The 25,168-nt window shown below is 40.6% G+C and overlaps 1 protein-coding gene across 10 annotated transcripts in view; it reads right to left on the reverse strand.

The window, feature by feature from the left end:
* NELL1 (neural EGFL like 1) overlaps positions 1-25,168 on the reverse strand; it is a 409,663-nt gene that overhangs the window by 381,968 nt on the left and 2,527 nt on the right. For all 10 annotated transcript variants that reach the window (XM_007067928.3, XM_043548858.1, XM_037899951.2 and 7 more), the window contains exon 2: positions 21,051-21,176. In XM_007067928.3, coding sequence (XP_007067990.2) covers positions 21,051-21,176 — 126 coding nt within the window. The remainder of the gene's footprint in view (positions 1-21,050; positions 21,177-25,168) is intronic.

Here is a 25,168-nt window from a genome sequence, read left to right on the forward strand (position 1 = left end):
GATCCTGTGAGGTGATGAGAGCCTGTGCTCTTTTAAATTAGGTGGAATTAGGGGAGCTCAGCGTCTCACAGGCTCAGGCCTTAAAAACACTTAATCCAAATTTGGCCCTCAGACCATATATTTCTGATAGACCGATCACTGTCTCAACTCTCCCCCGTTCACAGCAACTAAAATATCCTTAGAGCTTTGCCACTTACATACCAGAGGATGTTAAAAACCCCAACAAGGAAGTAAATCAAAAGAGCCAGGTTGGCTTCTGCAAAATGATCCCCAAATCGAAGTGGACAAAATTAGTAGGAAGAAAAGGATGCCGATGAAGTGAGCTGTAGCTCACGAAAGCTTATGCTCAAATAAATTTGTTAGTCTCTAAGGTGCCACAAGTCCTCCTTTTCTTTTTGCGGATACAGACTAACATGGCTGCTACTCTGAAAATTAGTAGGGAAAAGGACAAAAGCAGCTGACAGTGGAACAAATTCTCTGAAGGTGACGTTTCACAACATCAATGCCTGTATTCCATTCAAATCCATGGTCCCCAGTACTACAAGCAATGGAAGAAATGTGTAACAATTGTGGTCCCAACCCCGCAACTTTTATTCACATGAACAATCCTTATTCTGGTGAGTAATCTTTCCTCAAACACTCCCATTGGAGTCAATGAGACTACAGGGATTGCTCCCGTGAGTAAACACGACATGATCTGGTCTTAAATGTCTTTCAATAGTTATATTATTTTTTGAAATATCCTGTCTGGGAAAGCTCTAAAGAGCCTCTTTCTGATTCATTTCTTTTTTCAGTGCATGGAGAGTTTATTGCTATACCCCTAATCCCAATCCATTTGAAAGCTGCTTGATTCAATATACTTTCAGTATCACCTGTATGGAACATTTATACTCAAACTGCTTGATGCTCCATTCCCTCACATTCATAGAAGATCTGGATAAGCAAGCAGAAGTTTGCAAAATCAGAGCTTGGGTTTCAATGACAGCCAAAGTGGACAGTGAAACTCAAATCTCAGAGAGTACTGGCTTTTAAATGCGGTGTTCCTTTGTTGCCTATTTTGACTTGTTCACCCCTGCCCACCTTGTAAGGAGATACCATTATTTTGTACATCAGCAATAAAAAGTTTAATTTTTAAGTCAACATTCATTTTTATAAACTACTTAAAATAGTGAAATCACCCTGTTTGTATTCAGCTTTTCAGATTAGATTAGTTACTTAGTATTGGTACAAGAGACTGGTCAGGCAGTCATTTGGCAGGAGACATGTAGGACATATGAATATTAAGTTCAGATCCTTGTTCCTTGGACAGCCACATCTTAGGAGCCCTTGTGTCACAGAATATCAAGGTTGGAACGGACCTCAGGAGGTCATCTAGTCCAACCCCCTGCTCAGAGTAGGACCAATCCCCAACTAAATCATCCCAGCCAGGGCTTTGTCAAGCCTGACCTTAAAAACCTCTAAGGAAGGAGATTCCACCACCTCCCTAGGTAACCCATTCCAGTGTTTCACCACCCTCCTAGTGAAAAAGTTTTCCTAATATTCAACCTAAACCTCCCTCACTGCAACTTGAGACCATTACTCCTTGTTCTATCATCTGCTACCACTGAGAACAGTCTAGATCCATCCTCTTTGGAACCCCCTTTCAGGTAGTTGAAAGCAGCTATCAAATCCCCCCTCATTCTTCTCTTCTGCAGACTAAACAATCCCAGTCCCCTCAGTCTCTCCTCATAAATCATGTGCTCCAGCCCCCTAATCATTTTTGTTGTCCTCCACTGGACTCTTTCCAATTTTTCCACATTCTTCTTGTAGTGTGGGACCCAAAACTGGACACATTACTCCACATGAGGCCTCACCAATGCCGAATAGAGGGGAACGATCACGTCCCTCGATCTGCTGGCAATGCTCCTACTTCTACAGCCCAAAATGCCGTTAGCCTTCTTAGCAACAAGAGCACACTGTTGACTCATATCCAGCTTCTCATCCACTGTTACCCCTAAGTCCTTTTCTGCAGAACTGCTGTCTAGCCACTCAGTCCCTAATCTATAGCGGAGCATGGGATTCTTCCATCCTAAGTGCAGGACTCTGCACTTGTCCTTCTTGAACCTCATCAGATTTCTTTTGGCCCAATCCTCTAATTTATCTAGGTCCCTCTGTATCCTATCCCTACCCTCCAGCATATCTACCACTCCTCCCAGTTTAGCGTCATCTGCAAATTTGCTGAGGGTGCAACCCATGCCATCCTCCAGATCATTTATGAAGATATTGAACAAAACTGGCCCCAGGACCAACCCTTGGGGCACTCTGCTTGATACTGGCTGCCAGCTAGACATGGAGCCATTGATCACTACCCGTGGAGCCCGATAATCTAGCCAGCTTTCTGTCCACTTTATAGTCCATTCATCCAGCCCACACTTCTTTAAACTTGTTGGCAAGAATACTGTGGGAAACAGTATCAAAACCTTTGCTAAAGTCAAGGAACATCACGTCCACTGCTTTCCCTTCATCCACAGAGCCAGTTATCTCATCACAGAAGGCAATTAGGTTTGTCAGGCATGACTTGCCCTTGGTGAATCCATGCTGACTGTTCCTGATCACTTTCCTCTCCTCTAAGTGCTTCAGAATTGATTCCTTGAGGTCCTGCTCCATGATTTTTCCAGGGACTGAGGTGAGGCTGACTGGCCTGTAGTTCCCCAGATCCTCCTCCTTCCCTTTTTTTAAAGATGGGCACTACATTAGCCCTTTTCCAGTCATCCGGGACTTCCCCCCGATCGCCAGGAGTTTTCAAAGATAATGGCCAATGGCTCTGCAATCACATCCGCCAACTCCTTTTGCACCCTCAGATGCAGTGCATCCGGCCCCATGGACTTGTGCTCATCCAGCTTTTCTAAATAGTCCCAGACCACTTCTTTCTCCACAGAGGGCTGATCACCTCCTCGCCATGCTGTGCTGCCCAGTGCAGCAGTCTGGGAGCTGACCTTGTTTGTGAAGACAGAGGCAAAAAAAGCATTGAGTACATTAGCTTTTTCCACATCCTCTGTCACTAGGTTGCCTCCCTCATTCAGTAAGGGGTCCACACTTTCCTTGACCACCTTCTTGTTGCTAACATACCTGAAGAAACCCTTCCTGTTACTTTTAACATCCCTTGCTAGCTGCAACTCCAAGTGTGATTTGGCCTTCCTGATTTCACTCCTGCATGCCCGAGCAATATTGTTATACTCCTCCCTGGTCATTTGTCCAATCTTCCTCTTGGAAAAAGATGATGTGCCTCATCACAACCCTTTTTAAGGGATCCAAAAGCAAAATCCAGCTCTTCAGCTAGAGGCAGGGTCACCCCAACATAAGACTTTTAATGGAAGTAGCAAAGGTGGAAATAGGGATATTTCAGAGGAACATCATCCCTCCTTTCCACTACAAAAAAGCTCCTTTGAAAAGGCAATAGTCTCAAAGAGCTGTAAAAGACTATGCAAGGACAAAAACACCAACCACAGGGATTGTCGCCAGTGATGATTCATTTCGCTGCCAAAAGGAGAAAAGCCTCAGGGAGATATCCTTTCCTACCAAATGCAGGCAAAACCAAGTTGGCCTGGAGTAGTCAAGGGGGAAGAGCCTCATCCCACAGAAAGGTTGATTCTGTCTCCAGGCTGGTGTGTGTATTTTTGTAGAGTTAGTGAAACAATGGGTGGAAGTTTCCACCTTAAATATGAGCTGGAGGGAATCTGCAAGGTGTGCCAGCCAGAACTAAGGTGAACAGGTATATATATGACCATCCTGATTCCCCAGGGCACTCAGGTTACTATCCCCATACAGCTCTCAGTCAGCACAAACCAGCTCATACTATGCAGCATAGAACATGAGCAACACATTAGCCTTCATTAGGCTCTCATCAGCTGGAGTACCCATGACTGCAGGCTTGCCAACGTAGTCTATGCCACCTCAACAGGCACACACATCACAGTCTGCAAGCAGCCACTTAAAGAAGATTCCCAGCCCACCCTCAGGAGAGAACACAAACTCTTATAAAACCACAGAGACCTGACCGGGGTGTAATATGTCTTGCCACGTGCGTGCCCTTCTTCTAAGCTAAGGGGGAGGTGTCACTAGTGAGAAAAAAGTCTTTTTAAATGCTTTATTGGCATCTGTGTTGCCAGCTCTGCTCAATTCAATAAACAGTAGGGCATCATGTTCAACAGCACAGCTTTCTAGATTATTATTATTCATTATAAATCACTTTTTACATGTTGCTTCAAACACTGTTTCTCAAGAATAAGATCTGCCTGCACTGAAATGCTCACTGATTTTAATATGCAAACCTCCTACAGAGATGATGTCTCATTTTAATTATTGTTTCGGTGTAATGGGTTTTCATTAAATTAGAGGATGGAGCAATTACCAGGGTGAGCAGCTAATGTTTCAAAGGTAAGTTCCCATGGCTATACAACAAAGGCAGTTCGAGAAGAGAAGGTGGAAAACAAGTCTATTTCTAAATAAACTTTCCTTCTGCATGATGTAAAATTACCCTGACAATTTATCTTACCAGGTTTAAACATTCATGTGTTCCGGTCATTCTGATGTGCATACATTTGTAAACTAATTTATGACTAGCTATCTCTTAACAATATGAACTTACTATTTGAAATAAAAAACCATCTTCTTTTAAGGGATGCTGTTTCAAATTCCAAAACTCTGAGAAATCAAGATTCTGAGCCACTAAAATATCCGAAAGAGATCACTTATGAAACCATAGTCTCTCCTCAACCAATAATTTAGTTAGTTTAGTGGATTAATGTCTGACTTTTCACCTCTGGGAAATTGGTCTAACTTGAGCACCAGCAAGAATGACCAAAATCATATTAATTAAGTAGCTGTCAGAGAGTCTAAGAGAAATGCCTTTGGTTGCCTCAGCAATATTTCAGAACTAAACTACCTAAATTTGGCACACTGGGACAAACAGAGCAGTATTTACTCATATGAGACTTGGAAATGAATACAAAGTAAGGAGAAAAAAAATGTTCATCTCTTTCAGCCCCCACCAATGAAAGGTCCCTGTGGGACCCAGTTGAGACACACTAGCAGATTGCTATGGAGAAGTCTGCATTGCAGGTGCGAGCACTTGTTTAGGTACATAGAGGGCTTCAAGTCTCTAGAGCCCTAAATTGCTTTCTCCTCACATGAACTAATATAACGACAACAAGGCACTTCAGCAGCAAAATACATACATACATTCCATCAACTAGAGGACCTGGATAGTATGTTATATTGCAAAATGATATGGTTTTCAAAACCATTTATTTGACCAGAAAAGCAGCAGAGGTAGAGGAATCAAGGAGGAATAACAGTGTTCCAGATCAACCACAAGCAATTAACTAATGTCTGGCTTCCTGTATTTTCCTCATATAGGTCAGCTTTATTTACCACCTGTTATTAATGCATCCGACTCTTGTGTGTTTCAGAGATTTTAGGTGGCTATTGGGCTTGTCTTTTGAGGCAAAGTTTGTTTTTGTTTGTTTTCCCCGAAGATACTAGCACTGAAATCAAGACTATTTAGGACACGTGCAACTGTTTGATCTCTTAAATTAAACACCTACTCCTTAGCCAGTGAAAATGCTTGAGAAGTCACAGTACCAGTAAAAGCACATCATCTGCTCTTAAATCATACTGAGTTAATCAAATTACATGCCTTGTTAGCTAATTAGTTCAGGACTCACTGATTATAAGGTCTTTCCCACTGTTTATCTGTATTGCCCACAAGGTACAGTAGCATTATCGCTGCAAAAGCTAAATGTTGCAATTACTGATTGCCAACTTTGCACAAGAGTGTTTAAAAGAGCATTATAGAAACCAGACAGCGCCCTGGCAACACAATCACAAGAAGAACTGTCAACAGAGCCAGTGGCAATCTATACACCACTGGGAAGAGGCAGTGATTTCTTAGGTTTATTACAGACTTCTTATACTTTTTACAGAAACATTGTCCGTTTGGGATCCAATTTAGAATATGATAAATATTAACATCACACTAAACAATGAGCCACTGAAAATTCTGCCTGTTTCTATTCTGGCTTTTTGCCAAGGCCAAACTGGCACTTCCCCTCATCCCTTTAAAAAACATTTTCAGATAGGGTTGATGTCATGACTTCATAATTTGTTGGCTGACCACGCATGGGCAAAAAACAAAGGAATTGTGTTTTAAAATATCCCCTTATTTTAACACCATGTGCGGGAAGGTATAAGCAAAAAAACAACAGAGAATATTTTAATCAACTGAAAAGCATTCCCATTAGGCTGAACAGCTCGATATTACACGGAAAGACTATAAATATTGCCCTATACAATGGATGTTACCAACAGGATGACATCTCCTGAATTAATGGTACTACTTAGTGCTTCTGTAGTGCTTTAAGATTCTAAAATTCAACATGAACACCATGGGAGAAATCCTGCTTGCCTTCCTCAGGTCAGCAGTCAAGCTGCCTGGGCTTTTCAAAGGAATCCAGGGTGCCCAATTCCCACTGAAATTGAATAGCAATCGGGGGGACTAATTCACTTAAGCTCCTTTGTAAATCGTCAGTGGGACCACATGAAATGCAGAATGTGGTATATTGACAGGACAGCCAACTCCTGAATCTTTGAGACAAGATACCAGCATTCTACCACTGCCTCTAGCACACACCTACTTAGAAGCTTGGGTAAACTGTAATCTTTCTATGACTCAGTTTCCCCATCTGTAAAAGGGAGATTACAATATTTAATGCTGCTTAAGATGCATAATAGACATGGTCTGAGAGGCAAATTCATTCATGACTGTAAAGCACTTTGAGCTGCTGAGATAGAAGGCACTATATTATTGTTAATTACAAATAAAGGTGTTTGAAAACAAACTATGTTTTTTGAAAAGTAGTAGTTCTTTACTTACCTCCCTATATTCAGTGCTCTGTCTGTATCCTGATGCAGTTGATGACCAAGGGTTGAGCCAAAGCCATCAAAATCAATAGGATTTGGCTCAGACCTCTAAGAAGTTAAAGTATTATTATTTATATTGCTGTAGGGCTTAGTTGCTCTAGTCATGGACCAAGGCCACATTCTGTTTTATGTTTGTACAGTGCCTAGCACAAAGACAGTCCTTGCCCGGAGGAATTCATTCCATGGAATTACAACAGGGCTGAATTTGGCCCAAGCTGCTTAAGGAATCCATGTCATTGCACTGTATGGTTTGCATTCATTACTGATTTATGCCCCCATGCAATTCCACTGAAGTCAAGAGGATTACAGGAAGTGTCCATCAACACACAGTGTGATCCCCAAGTAGTAAGGCTCAATCCTGTAATTGGATCTGCTCAGTCAGACCCTTGCATTTGCACAAATCTGAACCTCAGCGAACTCATCAACTCTTCCAGCAGAAGATGATCCCTGAACTCAGGCCCTGACAAACAAAAATCTCACCTTTTTAAATAAATGTATTAATTTTAAAATGTTAAGTCTACACAGATGTTTTCTTTGGCCCTGATCCAACAAAGCTCTTAACCACACAAGTAGTCCCACTGAAATCAAACAGGATGATTCATACGTTTGAAGTTAAATACTGTATGTGCTTACATGCTTTGGTGGATCAGGGCCTTAATGATTTGAGTTTTAAATTACTTTTTTTTTTAAAAGCATTTTAGTTCATCTTAAAGAAAATCCACAACTCTTCAGATAACTTGCATTCTTTGCATATTTCTTACAGAACATGTTTCATAAAAATTCTCCTATGATTTCTTTACATAAGAAAATTCACATTACTTAAGCAAATGAAATCCTGGGTTGCTTTATTTTATTTAGTAACTGTATTATAATAGCTTGGAACGTAATATTTGTCAAAGCCCTTTTCTATCGATATGTAATTTCTGCTATCAGCCGCTTTACATTTATTTTTGTATTCAATATCATCTGTGTATCTTTGTGGAACACTGTTGAAAGAGACATCCTGAAAGAATTTAAAAGCATGCGTATTAGGTGAATGGGTATACTCTCACACACATTTATAGATTCTTTCAGGATGTATCTTTGTACTACATTCCGCAAAGAAACAAAAAGAATCAAACACAGCCAACACACTTAGTCATTCCCTGTAAGTTGTAATATGAATTATTTGAGAGATTTAGGAATTTTTAAAAATGTCACAACAACAACGGTTTTATCTTTTTACACCATAATTATGATTTGAAGCATTGCTTTTCTTATTTCATCCAAGCACACCACAACTCATGAATAAAATATGACAAGTTTGATAGCATCCATTGCTGTGGGTTCATCCGTAACAGCAAACGTGCTCGGGGTACTAAGAGCTCCCTTTTGCTCTATAAGCCTTTGTTTCTGAAAATAGGCTTTTATTTAAATGGAACTGCCACATGTGTCCTCCTTTTTGCATTTCTCACCTTTAGCAATAACATCAGCATGAATGTTTACCTTTTTAAAAAAAAAAAAAAAAAAGAGTGCTTCTCAAAACAATTAGGACGGTATAAAACTAGAAAGGACAGAATATCCCATCTGAAAGCAAGTGCTCACAACACATCAAAACCATTAAACGCACTGCCACTAACAAAGAACAAAAGGGTAACACAGAGGAGCACGACTTCTAAATATGTGGCAGTACAAAACAAACGTTAATTTCAAACTGGCTTCATAATTAGTTACACAAAGGTAATCTTTAACTACTTCCTTCCATTTCCCTCCCCCCCCCCCCCCCCCCCCCCCCACACACACTACTTCTCACAAAGGCCACCGCAACTAACGCCTTCCCAAAGTCCTGCCTCCAGAGGTAGCCCTGTACTCTTGGAAACCCACACACCAGATACAGTACCGTACATCAGGTTTATAAATCATGAGCATTTATCAAATACTTCTAGAAGTGTCACATTTTACGGTTCTGCTGCTTCATTTTCCAAGCAGCATAATGAGCACCTGTGTAGATCTCCACAGAAGAAGAAAAATCCTGACACACAAAAAATTATCTTCCTGCAAATCTTGGCTTACTTGTTTCCCACACCCCACCCCACCCTGAGCTGTGATTTCAGAGTACACATTATTACATTTGTATTATAAAGCAAAGGGGAGAGTGGCATTTGTGTTTAAATTGTGTGTGACTGGACAATGATTATTTGACATTTGAGATCCAATCCTGCATTCTTTGCACATCCAAAGCTCCCTTTGATTTCACTCAGAGTGTGGGTATTCGAGAAATTCAAGATCTGAAAAGCACAAGAACTAAGCTTAATAAATGTAACAGTAGGAACATCAAAACTTGTCTATACTAGGACCAAGGGCCTGCTCCCATTGAAGACAACAGGAAAATTCCTAGCTTCAAAGAGCAGTTTCCTGTAAATGCAGGGAGGGAGGGACTTGATAGACTAGTATGTGTGTAAGTACTATGATCCTAGGTTATCTTTTTCTTTCTATAGCTCAAAGAGCCAATGGGATATTCAACTCCAACTATAAAAAAAAAATGCAGGGAAAAACTAACGGCAACTTTTGGAAAGCCAAAAAGCAGATGCTTAACTACAGTTTTGGTTGCTTCAGTACATAGTGATGTGGAACTCCCTCAGATACGTCTGGGAACTAGAGAACTACCTTAGCAAGTGTCAAATAATTCTACCTTTTTGTAATTTCTGAGGCACTACATTTTGTCACATTGCCTTGCCTTTGTGTCCTGTTATCTAATGTTGCATCATGCCATAAACTGACACGTGACATGATCACCTAACATTAGTTGTGTGTCAGAAATGAAAAATAAAAAAAAAGATCTTTTCCCTCCCTCACATAGCGAACAATCTATTGCACCAGGTGGAAAGATTAAGCTGAATTTTTGGCAGATAAGCAACATGTTGAGGCCTCAAAAGTAGCATCTAATTTTTATTCCCTGCGGGTACCTCAAGATAGCAGGTTTCCCCCCGATCCTACCCACAACCACACACAGAGGAAATTACCCATGTCTAGCTACCGTATTATGCTTTGATTATAGCATAATCTGTTAAAGATGCATAATGGTTTTTAACTATTTTATCTATGTAATTGTTTTAAAGAAACTGTCAACTTAGCTTTTGTCTACGATATCGTTCTTCTTTTGTGATTAAACACAATGGGAGGTGAGCAAACTGTTTCCATCAACTTGCTTTATATATATTTCATTTAAAATGAATTTTCGACTGTTAACAGTCCCCTTCAGCGTTTTGAGCCCAAATACAACTGTTGTGGGTGCTAATGCACAAGAACAAAAGTGAAATCAACCACCTCATTGCCCAGGCTGACAGCCTGACTCTTCAAGCCTCTCTCATACTACGTAGTACTAAGGGCTCACCTACACATGAAAATTACCCTGGAATAAAACAGAGTGGGAATTTAAAGCAGATTAACTATTCTAGATGAACTCCATGTGTAGACACTCAAAGTTCTCCTATTCTGAAATAAGAGCCCCCAAACATGGAGTTAATCAGGAATAGCTATTCTGGAACAATTCCCCATGTAGACAACCCCTTACTTACTCAGCAGTAATAGGTCCAGTTCTGTTTTGCCTTACATTGGTGTAAGTCAAGTTACGTCAATGGAGATACACAGGTGTAAAACTAAGAAACAGGCCTATTAGAACTATTTGTCCAAGTAAGTGTTATTCATTGGGTAATATTCACCCCTATGCAGAGGGCAAGCCCAAGGTTGATGGTCTCTAAAGTCCCAGTTACAACCCATTTAAGAATATATGTCTGCCCCTCTGTATGGGGATGAGCTTCAGCAAGTGAAGAGCAAACAGTATAAATGGAGAGACGTACAAGTAACTTCTCACTTAACGTCCTCCCAGTTAACATTGTTTCACTATTAGGTTGCTGATCTATTAGAGAACATACTCCTTTAAAGTCCTGCAATGTTCCCTTATAACATTGTTTGGCTCCCCAGCTCGGCGCTCCTGATGGGGAGCAGGGGCGGGGGCTTCCCCCATTCAGCCCGCCCGGCATTTCAGCCGGGGAGCAGGCAAGCCCCTTCACCTTGACCCCACTTCCTGGCAGGAGCGCCGAGCAGAGAAAGGCAAGCCCCCGCACCCCAACCCTGTTATGCCCCTGCCTCAACCAAGCTTCATAATCATCATTGGTGAGTACAGTATTACATTATTTAAAACTTATACTGTATATGTTGTGGCAGAGCTCCGACCTTGTCTCAGCGGGTCCCACGCTTCCTGGTGGATTACGCTAGCCTCAGAGGCTCACTGTGACCCTCTACATAGCCCTTCTCCCTCTAGAGGCAAGGGTCACAGCCTACTGAGCCATTTTCATCATAAGCCAGCAAAGAGGTTGGTGAGAGAACTCCCACAGTCTCTGTTGTCCCTATGGGCTTATTCCAGAACAGTTTAGCCTCTTGTCCTGACAGGGGCCTGTCTTCCCCTCCCAGGAGGTGTTTCCGTAGCAGTGGGTTGGGGGGAACCCTGGCTCGCCCTCTACTCCAGGTTCTGGCTCAGGGACCCCAATGGCAGCAGCTGTTGGCAGCTGACCTTTCATTGCCAGAGTTGCTACATTTCCCTGGGCCACTTCCCGCCACTTCCCCACACCTCTCCCACTTCTCTCTCTCTCTCTCAACACCTTCTTCACCCTTACCTTGGGGCTCCCTTTCCAGTTGCTTGAGGGTGTCTTCATTGCCCAGCCCTTCAGCCGCACTTCCTCTCCTCTGGCTCCCCTCAGCCTGACTGGAGTGAGCCCTTTTATAGTATCAGAGGGGCCTTAATTAGAGTCAGGTGTTCACATTAGCTTAACAGGCTCACTGACTCTTTGCAGGTTAATTGGAGTCAGGTGACCACCCTAGCCTGGAGCAGCCTCTCCTCTGGTCAGTCAGGGAACAGAAAACTGCTTATCCAGTGGCCAGTATATCGGCCTTCTACTATGCTGCTCAACCCCCCTCTTAGGCTGGGGGTGGGGAATCCTTTAGCACTTCCTGGATCCCAATAAGACTATGCTGTTGCACCCCACTGGCCTGGGTCTATCACAATGTACAGAATGTCTTTTGTCTGGCAAAAAAAAAAAAAAAAAGATTTCCCTGGAACCTAACCCCACCTATTTACAATAATTCTTATAGGGAAATTGGATTCACTTAACATCGTTTCTCTTAAAGTTGCATTTTTCAAGAACATAACTAGGATGTTAAGTGAGGAGTTACTGTAAATTAGGTTTTTAATATTTTCAGTTTGAATAAAAGAATATATGAGTATTAGCTGATAATGTTATCATGATTATTATGGGCCACATCCTGATACCTTTACTCCAGTTAAGTACCTTATTCATTGAGTAACCCCATTAACTCCAATGAGATTATTCATGAAATAATATTCAACCTGAGTAACGAAAGTGAAATTTGGCCCTGTGTGATTATTAGATTGACAGCATCCCTTTAAGATAAAGGCACAACACGTTCTGTTTTCATTTTGATGGAGCTCCAAGGAACCCTGGAAACCATTACTATTACTTTTATCTAAATTGAACACTTTTTCCTTAAAGATATGGGTGTTCATGCTACTATTGATATATTATGGTTTGGAATCTTGCAACTCCCATTAGCAATAGTATGAGTTAACCTCTTGTGTCCTACTCTGTAACAAGCAGAGAATAAACATCCGTTGTTTTCACTCTGCTTATCTTTATTAAAGGTCTTTGTCAACAGATTGATACACTAAAAGCCATGAACTTTTCTGGCAGAGAAGCTTTAGCTGTAGAAAGTCTCCTGTTCCCCATGCGTACCTCTGTATCAATGCAGACAGACAAGCAACACAATTATTGTTCCCCAGGAAAGCAAAAACAACTGCTAAGGACAGTGGCAATGCATGATCAGAGTTCTCTCCTATTCAATACAGACATGCTGGGAAACCCAAAATAATTTAGATAACAGGAGGCGGCAGTACAGCAATATTTTCACCTCTCCTGCACATTTCTCCAGGGAAGAAACTGATCATTTTCATTTAGTGTTGCTAAAATTATTGGGTTGAGTTTTTATTTGGAAACTGAAATTTCATGACTATTGACAAGTTCCCTCCCCACCCATTCTCCACATGAAAGTCTGTGAAGGGCCTAGACCTTAACTTCCAACCAGTCAGTTTTACCAGTGGGGGAAAAAGGAGTATTTGGCTGCCATAAAAAGATTTCTTTTTTAAAAAACACCAAAATTGGCTTGGTTGCTACCACAAAATGCCAATAAAAGCCAGAAACTGCATTATTTTAAAGACCTGGCAAAACTGTAAATTACCTCACATTCAAAATGTCACAGAGCCCTATCCAGAGCCATCCATTCCAATGAGACAAAACCTTAGTCCAGCACACAGCCTGAGTAGTCAGAGTATGTGCTGGGAATGTCTTCCAAGGTTTTAGTGGTCTACATTCTGCTTGAGCCCCTACACAACCTTGATCACCAACCCTGCACCCTGCCTCCGAATACAGAGCGGTGCACAGGGAACTCTGCCTCAGAGCCCAGTCCTACACAGTGCACATCGCCTCAGTAGGCTCCCCAGATACTTTCCACCCCAGCCAGTGGATCTGCACTGGTCAGTGAGAATGGGACATGTTGATCCCCTGGTGCTACAATTTAGCTACCAGAACTGAGGAGACAGAGAGGTGTGATTAGTATTCTCACGGACATATCATCAAGAGAGACAAAGGGGCTCTTTCTTGAACTACAGAGCTTTCTTCATTTAGCTGCCCTTATAAGAGTGGCTGGGCTCATCTCTCACAGATCTCAGCACAATTCAGATGCTGACCATTCCCAGGAGAGTTCATTGGCTGTCAGGCCATGGGAGGATATGTAAGGTCTGTGAGGTTATTCAGTATGGCATCATTTTTGGGTACTGAAATGGTTAACATTAGTTTATCTATCTCCAGAGCCTTGGGATGCTATTCAGTAATTATGTCTCAAGCAATCTTTAATTGTTCAATATGAAAATGATTCATCTCACTTATCTCCTCCTAGCTCTTTGTAAACTGAATCCAGATCAGTTCTCTCTCCTGAAGATAGCTAGAGTTTGGCAGAGAGAAAAAACTTTGCTTAGGGACTTCACTGCCATATATATATATATATATACACACACACACATACACATACACACACACACACACTTTGTGCCATATATACACACATACACACGTGTACATTTTATATGTATAATATATAGAATGTGTACACACCCCACCAAAAAAAAAAAATTAAGGTTAAGTCAACCATTCAGAAGTTAAGAAACGCTAGCATTAAAGTTTTAACACTCCAGCTCAAAATGTTTATTTGTTATCCATAAAAGTGAAAATGTATCAAACCAGTTTACTAACAGTATTATGGTCTGGAAGCAGCTCCATTAAATGAAACTGACATCATAAGGCTGGAGGCAGTAGAGAAGAGAGTTCTTTGGTAGATGCCATGGGTAAAGTGGAATGATTTTAAGACAAACAAAATAGACAAGGAGAGTAGGATATGAAAGAGTACCGGATTGGCTGCAGTCCAACAGATTACAGTGATGGAGACACTGCAGAAGACAAATGATAAGATGCTAAAGAAAAGAATGCAATGCAACCAAGATCATTCAGACCTAGAGCTTGACCATCAACCATATTGTGGGACATCATATGCAGGGGCATGACCAGGCTGAGCTTAATGGAGAAATGAGCCATGAACAGGAATGAATGATTATGCTGTTTGGCTCCTCATGTCTATAATGATGCTTTGGGATGAGAAGAATTAAAATTGTCCATGCAACCTTAATTCAGCCCCCTTCCACATATGCATTATGATACAGACTTTAATTACATGATCACGTTTTTTCCACAGGACCCCTGACTCATTCAGAGCATAAAATGGATGGTACTCACTTAATGAGCAACTATTCAATATTTTGTTTTCTCCCCCATGTCTTATATACAGTGCACTATTCAAACCCTACTCTGAAGACAGAATTTTTAATTTCCCCAGGGAGTTTGCTGTGATGCTTATCACTACAGTGCTTCATAAATATTAATAAATTGATTTTCATAACACCCCTGTGAGGTAAGGGGTTGTATTATCCCCATTTTATAGATGGGGATACTTAGGCACAGAGAGATTAAGGTTAGGAGTATCCACTAATTTTGGGTACCCAACGTGAGATGTCCAGGACCTCATTTTTCAGAATACTTAGCATTATATAGCACTTTATATGTTCAAAGCACAGCTCTCATTGACTTCAGTTGCAGCTGTGACTAGTCAGCACTTCTGTAAACCAGACTTTAGAGTATCATGTTGGGCACCCAGACAATGAGGAACACACAATTAGTGACCAAAAGTTTGGCTTGAGTGACTTGCCCAGCATCACAGAGGAAATCTGTCGCAGAGTCGAGGATAGACTCTAGGATGATATCCAACTGTCTTAAACATTAAACTATTCTTTCTTTTCCTGACTTATCCATGCACACACCTTTCAGCTTCTGCAGCAAATGAGGCAAGAGTCCCACAAACGGCCTTCTTCACTACCCTGATTCATCCATAGAATAGGGCAGGCAACAATTATGGGATGGTGTAATTAAAGACCACAAAATAATGCATATGCACAAGGGGGTTGAACTAAGAGGGCACAAGCAACTTTAATTCTGACATTTCCTAACTTTTAAGTGCTTGATTTTGCAAATTTAATCAACATCATTTTTTTCTTTCAACATCGTTTTTTAAACTGAAAGGGAGTACTTGTGGCACCTTAGAGACTAACCAATTTATTTGAGCATAAGCTTTCGTGAGCTACAGCTCACTTCATCGGATGCATCCGATGAAGTGAGCTGTAGCTCATGAAAGCTTATGCTCAAATAAATTGGTTAGTCTCTAAGGTGCCACAAGTACTCCTTTTCTTTTTGCAAATACAGACTAACACGGCTGTTACTCTGAAACCCGTTTTTTAAACTGAATATCAGGCTTTTAAAAAAGCAAATTGAAAAAACAGAAATTCCATGATGTGGCCTCATGATGACACCTACATGGATCATTGGCAGAGTTGGACCCTTCAGATCTATAACACAGACCTCTGACACTTTAGCTAATGGAGTAACTGGTAGCAGCATGTCATCCTCTATGGGGATCAGCGGAAGAGGAGAATGGGTCTCTCAGATATCTGCTGACATCAAAGGTATTGCCTTAGACTCAAGGATCTTTCGTTCCATTCCAGGCTCTGGAGGGAAACATACTGTAGTGGGCACAGACTCTTCTGCCCATTATCCCGAACTTGACTCCTTCTGCCTCATCCCCTCCAATCTATCCCTGTCCCATTTCAATTTCTTCCTCATTACAGTCCCATTTTCTTCACCTACTCATTCAGTCTCCAAATCTCAGGATTCTGATCCCAGTCCCACTATCCTTGCCCAGCCATTCCCAGATCTCCCCCATCCCAGCTACATGTCCTCAGTCTCCTTGACCAGTCAGTCCCAGCTTCCACACTCAGCTTCCAGCCCCCATTTCCTTCTCTGCCCCTGCTAGCCTCCTGTTATGGTCCCCCCCCCCCAGGCTTTTTGTGCGCATCTACTCCCCAGCCTTCCCCTGCCAGCCCCCAGGTCCAGCTCTTGCCCCCTCTCTCTTGCCCCCTCAAGCAGTCCTCTCCTCCTCCATCCTGCCAGGGCACCAGCAAGGGCGTCATTCAGAACACAGGAGAGACAGCCTCCCGACTCTCAGTCCAAGTGCCTGGCCTCATCCCAGAGCAGCTGTTCTAGGGAAAGTCCACCTGCACTCCTGTAGCCTTGGACTGGTGCCTACTCAGTCACTCTGTGAGGATAGCAAATGAGCAGTCAGGTCACACTTAGAGGAGTTTTCAGGGGATGGAGGATGCTCAATTAACTTGTGGGGCTTGCACATACACAATCTGGTCAGCACAAGAGACCCAAGCATGCTCAGTGAGGATAGAATCTTCAGAGATTTTAGCTGCTACATTTAAGTCTCTACTGAGCCTGTGCAAACTGATTTTTCAAAGGCTTGGAACTTGGACAAATTTGGGTGGATTTTTACAAGGATGGCAAACAGCACATCCCTGACACATAGGCCACTCCCCTGGCAAATGTGAAGTTCCAGCTCCAAACCATGGGAGCACTAGAGCTTTCCAAAGACATTTTTTAAAACAGATTTTTTTTTTTTTAACATTTCAAACAATGTATTTTTCCCTAGCCTCCTTCTCAGAAACAGCTTAACTGTTTCAGCTGTCACTGTCAGCCTGAGGCAGACACCCAACATAGTACATTTCACCCTGAACTGCTCAAGTTTAGTGAAGTTATAAGCCACTGAAAACAGCATCTCATAATGGGACGCATCAGATAACCTTAAATAAAAGTGGTGCTAACACTGGCTAGAATACAAAAGGGCCAAGTTATGGTTCCCTCACTGGTGGTGTACTGCATGGGGAAGGAGTGAGGGAGACCTAGCACTCCCACACAGAAAAAAAGCCGTAATGCTGCACTGCAGCCAGCATTCAATGGGACTACTCACATGCTTATGTGCTTTGCTGGACCACAGACTAATTAATTTGCCAGCTGGCATAAAATGAGGTCATGGTAGTAGATGCTAGAACCCATGTCTTCTGACTACCACTTCAGTTCCTCACTGTAGCGCATGCTGCCTATCACGCTGCTCACACTCCAGGACTCAATATGTCTCTCTGTCTGTAGTAAATTGAAATCCAAACTCCAGGGCTATATCCTACTCTCAGGTGCACGGGTGTAAAGTAAGAATACTCCACTGACTTCTTAAAATTACTCTGGGCTGACATCAATGTGACTAATATGCAAATGAAGTCAGTGGACTTATTCTGAATTTACTCTGGTGTAAATAAAAGCAGAATTTGGCCCAAGAAAGTTTAGAACTGGTGCTCTGCTGCCACCTATTAGTACTATGCATAGACACCATGTTGCAGTCTCATCACATGACACAGGCCAAACCTATATTTAAAGTAACAATTTCTCAATCCTTCCTCTTCATTTCCCATTTTGGGATTTTAATGCAGCTGAATTTCATAAACAACTATATAATGGGGCTTTGAAATCCAGAAAACAAAAAATAAAGCCATCATTTAAACTGCAGTCCAGAGATCTGACTCTCAGAATTCCTCCCTACCCACCCTAAACTGGGCACACAGATAAAATATATACAAATAATGGAGAGTGCTCAGTTGTCTTGATACAATGATCCAACCATCCAGTGAATCTGTCTCAGACCCCTTTCCAGTTATGCAGACAGAAGCAGTCATGTTAGGTAGAGAGCAGGTGCTCCCCCACTTTGAAGACTCAGAGAAAGAAGCCAGGTATTGGAGCAATGTGCAGCAAGGAGGCAAACAAAGAAAAGCAGGCATTAAAGAGTGAAGTGCACCAATAAATGACCAAAGCAAAGCTCAGCTGAAAGACAGGATGACATCTTGGAGGCACAGAAGAGGAGAGACAAATTGCAGTCATTAGCGACATGATCCAACAGAATATTGCAATTTTAAAAAATCGGGATGCTATTTTCCAGTCATTATTATAAGGCATTCATTTGCGGAGCACTGTAATGTAAATCCATAATGCTGAAAAACTATTGAAAAAGTTAAATAAAATAAGCACAGAGATATCAAGACTTCAATCTTTCAGTGCTCCAATCTAGTGTCGCCAATTTCCAACTCTGGTAATCTATGTTCTGCCTTCCTAAATTCTCCTTGAAGTTTCAACTGGGAAAAGTATTATTATTATTTACTTAATACAGTGGAAGCCCAGCTAATAATAAATATACAAGTGCCATATAGTAAAACCAATACAAAAACATGTACATTGTATCTGGTTGTTTCTTTCATACAAACAGAGTTATCCTGAACCAAACAATCTGGCACATAGCACATCATAGTGCTAAAGTGGTGATTTTCAACCTGTGGTCTCTAAGATTTCCAAAAGGGTCCACACCTCCATTCAAAAATGTTAAGGGGTCCACAAATTAAAAAAGGTTGAAAACCACTGTCCTAAGGTCAGCTACTTCACTCAATGAAAGGGAACATTTATTTGACTTCCGCATCTTATAAAGCCCCAACCACACTGTTGGCTTTTAACAAATAATAAATAACCAGTGAAAAGCCCAAAAAACAAGGTAGGAATAATCTAGGATTTGCATCCTAGCCTAAAGGCAGCTGGAAAGGGTCTCCTTCAGACCTTCTCCAGGAACGAGTACACAACCAAGGACCCTTGGGTCAAGAATCCTGTCCCAGACCCCATCCTGACTGAAACTATATACCTAGAGCAATTCTATCCTAGCCAACCTGCTGAGCGGGGCAGGGAGGGAGGGGGAAATGCAAGAGGCAATTGCTCAAGCACTGGGGGTTATCTACATGCACCTATGGGCAGAATTTTGTTCTTGGGGAGAATCTCAGTTATAAAGAACTTATTATATAAAGTTTAAGACCCTGAATTTTATTCTTCACTTGCTGTTCTGAATTTTTGTTTAGAGTTTCTAGGAACATTTTACTCCGGAGGTGGCTGCATTTCAGTGGTGGATGAACTTCAGAATATGTTTAGTTTTTATGTTAGTTTGTAAAGTTCATAAAGTGTTTTGGGGATCTTCCAGGACAAAAGGAGCTAAAGAAATATAAGATCACGATCATTATCCCTTAAAATGTACTTTTAATATCAACTGTTGCAACAAGCCCTGGGTTGCACATGCAGATCTTTTTAGTTTAGTCATTTGCCACTCTTAGACTGTGAAAATCTATGGTGGCAGTTTGTCAATGCGTTCTCAATTAACTCCACAAAAAACACCATGAGAAATTTTAAAATAGTTTAAGCCAATTAGGACATTGCAGTCTGCTGAGGAATGACTGCACTTTTAACACTGTTTGCCTCAACTACTTATGGAGTGCTCCAGCACAAAACATAAAACTGACATTTTAGGAAGAGTATCCAAAGCAAAACATTTCCAATTTTTAACGTTTAACTTGATGTCTATATTCTAGACGTTGGTGATAATAATTCCAGCACCTAGGAATTAGCAGAAACAATTTGACTTCGAGTCCTGAAAGGAGGGTGAACCCTGCAAAATTTCTCAAATATGATCATCAATAATCTCTCTGCTATAGTACCTGTTCCCTCTCTTCATATTGTTCATATTGTACATATTTACCAGCTGGGTAAAGAATATGCTAAATTATAGGTCTGATTCTTGTATCATGTACACTAATATAAATCACATATAACTACTAAAGTTCATGAAATAAAAACAGTGTGAGATCAGAATCAGGCCCTTTGTCCCTCTAAATTGTTACTGAAACAAAAAAAACAAAAGCCATTGAAGACGGTCTTTCAAGTAAGTATTAAGCAAGTTACAGAAAAGTTATACTAAGCTGGGTGAAAAAACATCTCTGTTCATATTATTACTTGCTCATTTAAACATACTGTAGCAACTTATTTCTTCTGCTGTTTAGGGCTTTAAGCAACAATGGCTGAAATCCTAGCCCCACTGAGGTCAATGGCAAAACCCACATTGACTTCACAGTAGCCAGGACTTCAGCCACTGGTCACTTAAAATCCCACTTCTAAATCACTTCACCAGTTGCATCTTACAATACTGAAACTTAAATTACTTTAGAAATCAAAGAGCCTTATTTTTACCATTAATTCATTTACTTTGTGCTTGTCACTCTGCTCAGAGAGCGAAGATAAATATTGCTTGCCTTTCTTATGCATGCAATTCCATTGAAGTTGACCAGAGACTGGTGTATTACTATCAGTGTGCATCAATGCACTAAACGGCTTTAATACTGTCCTCTTATCCATGCATGAAACCGGGCCCATGCAAGGGAACTCGGTGGGAGTATTCAACTGGAAATTAAACAGAGGAATGTTTAAATACACCCAAAAAATGTTTTCATTGAAATTTTGGGCCTAAATGACCTGACTTCATCCCTGTAAAAACACCATTAACATATTTCAGTAGAACAACAGAGTATCTTAGAAACAACAGAACCCATAATAAAATGCAAGCACTGTGTACAGAGAATCATGGAGACAGAGGCTGTCTTAGGTAAATTAAGATGTTTGATTTACCTTGGAATAAAAATGCTTTGCTAGCATGTAGTCCTGACACTTGCGTAACTCCAATAGTTGTATTCACAAGATCCAGTTCTGTGATAATATCAATTTGTAAACTGGGATCCATTCCAAATCCGACAACTGTTTAAAAACAATGAACGTTCAATCAATTTTTATTTTAAATCAAAGCATTAAAATAACAACAAAGAACTTCTAGTACAGTATGGGGTACGTGCAGATACTATGTACAGTAATCACTTAAGAGACAGTAACCCCCCAGATGTAAAGAAAAGATGTTCTTCTCCATTGACTACCATTAAGCTAGTACCTTTATCTTCACAAATTTTAGAACACAATAAAGACACTACATTTAACATATTAGTATGACATGGCAGAAGAACTATCACAATTAAACAAAACTTATCCAACTATAATAAAAAGCAACAAAATGAAGACAGAAAACAGCAGGCAGAGGAAATGAGTAATCACTCAGACCAGCAATGCTCATATTCACCTACCTATACTAGTACCAAGGACTTATTGAAGTCTAAATACTCCTTTCATGATCAACTGAAGCATGCTAGCATTCCATGGCGAGCTGCAGCTACTCTTTCATTTTAATTGATTAGGTTACAGTACTTACTTCCACCATTCACTGTAAGTTAGATGTAGGATAGCTTCCAAACTGGACACCATGCCCCCCATGAACTGCTGATAATAGGGTATTCTTTAGCATCCTGATGGAAATGGGTGATACATGATTTCCATACCGTCACTACAGATGACAGTGGGTATTCATGCCCAAGTGGTAACAAAATTGCTGCACAAATTTAAGCCCAGAGGCTCAGGACAGCTGCTTGTTCACAGAACACTTTAGGTGGTTAAATGTGCAATCTTTATCCAGTAGGGAACGAGATATGTCAAGAAACCAGCATGGTTTGTTCTTACAAGGGTCCACCCATCAGCATGGTAGCGGAGATAGTATGACAATAGCGAGAACCTATTGTAGAATCCAATCCTGCTCTTAACAAGTCTTGCTACTAACTTCATTCTAGGAGCAGGAGTAGGCTCCTAGAATAAAATCCTAACTCCACTGAAGTCCATGACATTGACTTCAAAGGGGCCAAGATTTCACTGTAGTGTATAGCCAGATGGCTTTCCACTAAGTGATCTCCAGTTTTTTGTTTAAATTCATTCTCTCTCTCTTCCGGGACTTTGAGCTGTAAGGCAGCAAGTAACCTGGTTTGAGTTTTTAATAGACTCTCTAAAAAAAACTGTCAGGGTATATAATGAACAAGAATAAATCAGAAATTCTACTTATAAATCAATTATGCCACAAAACACTTTTTTCTCCTTTTCCTTTACTCAAATATTAAAATACCTTGGGATGATATTTTGTGCTAAATGTAGAAGACAGCATTTCACAAAATGCATGGAGAACAATAAAAGCTCCTGAAAAGGAAACTTGAAAGTGGTCTCTTTTAACCTCACTCCAACAGTGGCAATTGAGAGTGCTGTGCACCTTGCAGTTGACAGGAAGATATGACTTCAAAAAAGCACTTCTGGCTTGCCAAATTAAGTTTATTTAGAGTGTGCTGCCCTAATGATCTCATATTAATAGAAGACTAAACAGTTCTGTATAAAATTAAGACAACTGGAATGAACCTGAATAAACTGATCTTACAATATAAACCAGGAGATACAAACTTCCAAGACATTCTGCAATACCACTGGGCTGTAAGGTTCTCTTTGGCTCAGAAACTACAATGTTTGAATTCCAAAGAGACTTTGACATCTCCTTCAGACCTGTGACAGAGTTCACTAAAGACCGTGGGCACTATTTTCCCAAGATCTACACCTAACACTCAACGAACTCTTCTACGTGCAAACCATCCTGAACAAGTTTACCTCTGTCTGGCTAAACCCACTACTAGAAAGTTCTGTTTTTTAAAACTACCTCTCTTTGGCCAAAATGGAGAGAGATAAGGATAATAAATGGTAATGATAAAGCTTATATTACATAGTGCGTTTCATCTCAAAGCATCCTACACTGGCTCCCAGCATACAGCTGAAATGCATCCATCTCTAGGTAGAGGTCAGCAGCTCACAAAAAAAACGAACCCAACAGTCAGGGGAGGACAAATTTTGGCTAAGGACATCAAAGCAAAAAAGCATCTGAGGAGATTTACTGTCCACACAAAACAGATAGGACTTTGTTTCTTTAAGGTCTCATCCAAAAGAAAAGCACACGAACTCTAGGATACTAAAATGATCCACTTAGGAACAATGAAGGTCTGAGCTGACCCAGCTGAGATTGGAATATGTGGTTCCAAATACTAAGGGCCCAAATCCAAAGCCCATTCAAATCAACAAGAGATGTTATAGCGCTATCATAGAATGCTGGATCAGTCCAAAAATGTCTTACAATGGACCACTAAGCAATGCCCAATAAGCTCTAATTTTGAACCTATTAAAGTCAATGAAAGTTTTACTATTGACTTCAATGGGAGCAGAACTGGGCCCTAACACAGCAAAAACAGATGACCAACCACATTAAGCATAATAGCCTCACTATTTTTTATTTAAAAGCTACTGATTCCAAACTCAGCAACAGGCGCCAGCTGATATAAATCAATGTGGCTCCATTAACTTCAATTCACACAAGCTGAGAGTCCCACCAGCTATACTGTGCCTCCTTCCAACTATCACAAGCTTTCCAAAGAGGAAATACAATATCATAGCAGTTCTTTAGCAAGCCCATACATTGTTTTAAGTACCTAGTCATTTTCTTAAGCTGGCTCTTGAGACTGCACGCAAACACTCAAAACCCTGGTTATTTAATAATTAAACAACAAACAAGCAGCTTCTATTTTATAAGCAAGTCTGTTCCCCCTTGGAGTCTCCCACTCTCTTTTTTAGAGATCTTAAGTAAAAGACTCATACAAAGAAAATCACATGCATCTCTATTAGCATCCAGCATTTTATGTTGTCTTTTAAGAAGAACAAACAGTTGGAAAATCCCATTTCCTCCTTTAAATGAGAACTATTAGCCCTTATATTATTTCTTTTAAAGTTGTTCAAACTATGGATAGGATCCCACATGGTACTCACTGCCCTCAACTCCTATTGAAGTCAGTGGGCCAAATCCTTAAGTCACTTATTGAGAGTTTTGTCTGGGTTAGGACAGAAAAAAACTCAGCCCTTATTAATGAAAAGTTAAAGGTACTATATATAGTATGTTACAGGATTGAACCACATAACTATGAATTTATTTGAGCAAAAGCTTTCGCGAGCTACAGCTCATTTCATCAGATCTGATGAAGTGAGCTGTAGCTCACGAAAGCTTATGCTCAAATAAATTGGTTAGTCTCTAAGGTGCCACAAGTCCTCCTTTTCTTTTTGCAAATACAGACTAACACGGCTGCTACTCTGAAACATAACTATGAATGATGTCACCAAGAAATCCCTGAAAAAAATTAAATCAATCTAACAGCTCTGACAAGTTGCATTGTCTGCTTGTTCCTTTATCACCAGTTTGGAAACTTCAGTCCAGGAATCATGGGAAACTCTCTATAGTTAAATGGATAGGTACACAGAAAGCATAAATTATGTGATATAAATTGTTAATTCCAGGACCACCTAGGAGCCTTAATCATGGAGCAGGACCCCGTTTTGCTAGGCACTGTACAAACACAAAATAAAGAGATTATACATTTATTTATTCTTTACATATGTACACATCTAGGCTGCACTGGGGAGGGAACTTTATCTAGTCAGTCTCATACAAATATTTGCTATTTGAGTGGTAGCAGGAAGTGAACTCTATAACATGAATTTTACCTTTGACTGTTTACAGCAGGATGGCAATTGTTGCACATAGAACTTTCCAAATGGCTTCACAATTCCAAATAAATTAATCTCAGATTAGTCTTTACAACCATTAACATGCAATACTGGTGTTATATTAGCTGTAAAAACAGGAGATATTTTCTCCCTAGACATTGTAATGTCACACCCTTCAAATTCTAGTGATCTTAGATAATGGGATGATACTGTAATACTTTATGATGCTAGTTGCCATTTTACACATTGATTTCCTTGGAAAATATACAGTAATTTTACTAGGTAATTTC

This window comes from Chelonia mydas, chromosome 6, assembly GCF_015237465.2.
Source record: "Chelonia mydas isolate rCheMyd1 chromosome 6, rCheMyd1.pri.v2, whole genome shotgun sequence".
Classification (NCBI taxonomy): Eukaryota; Metazoa; Chordata; order Testudines; family Cheloniidae; genus Chelonia; species Chelonia mydas.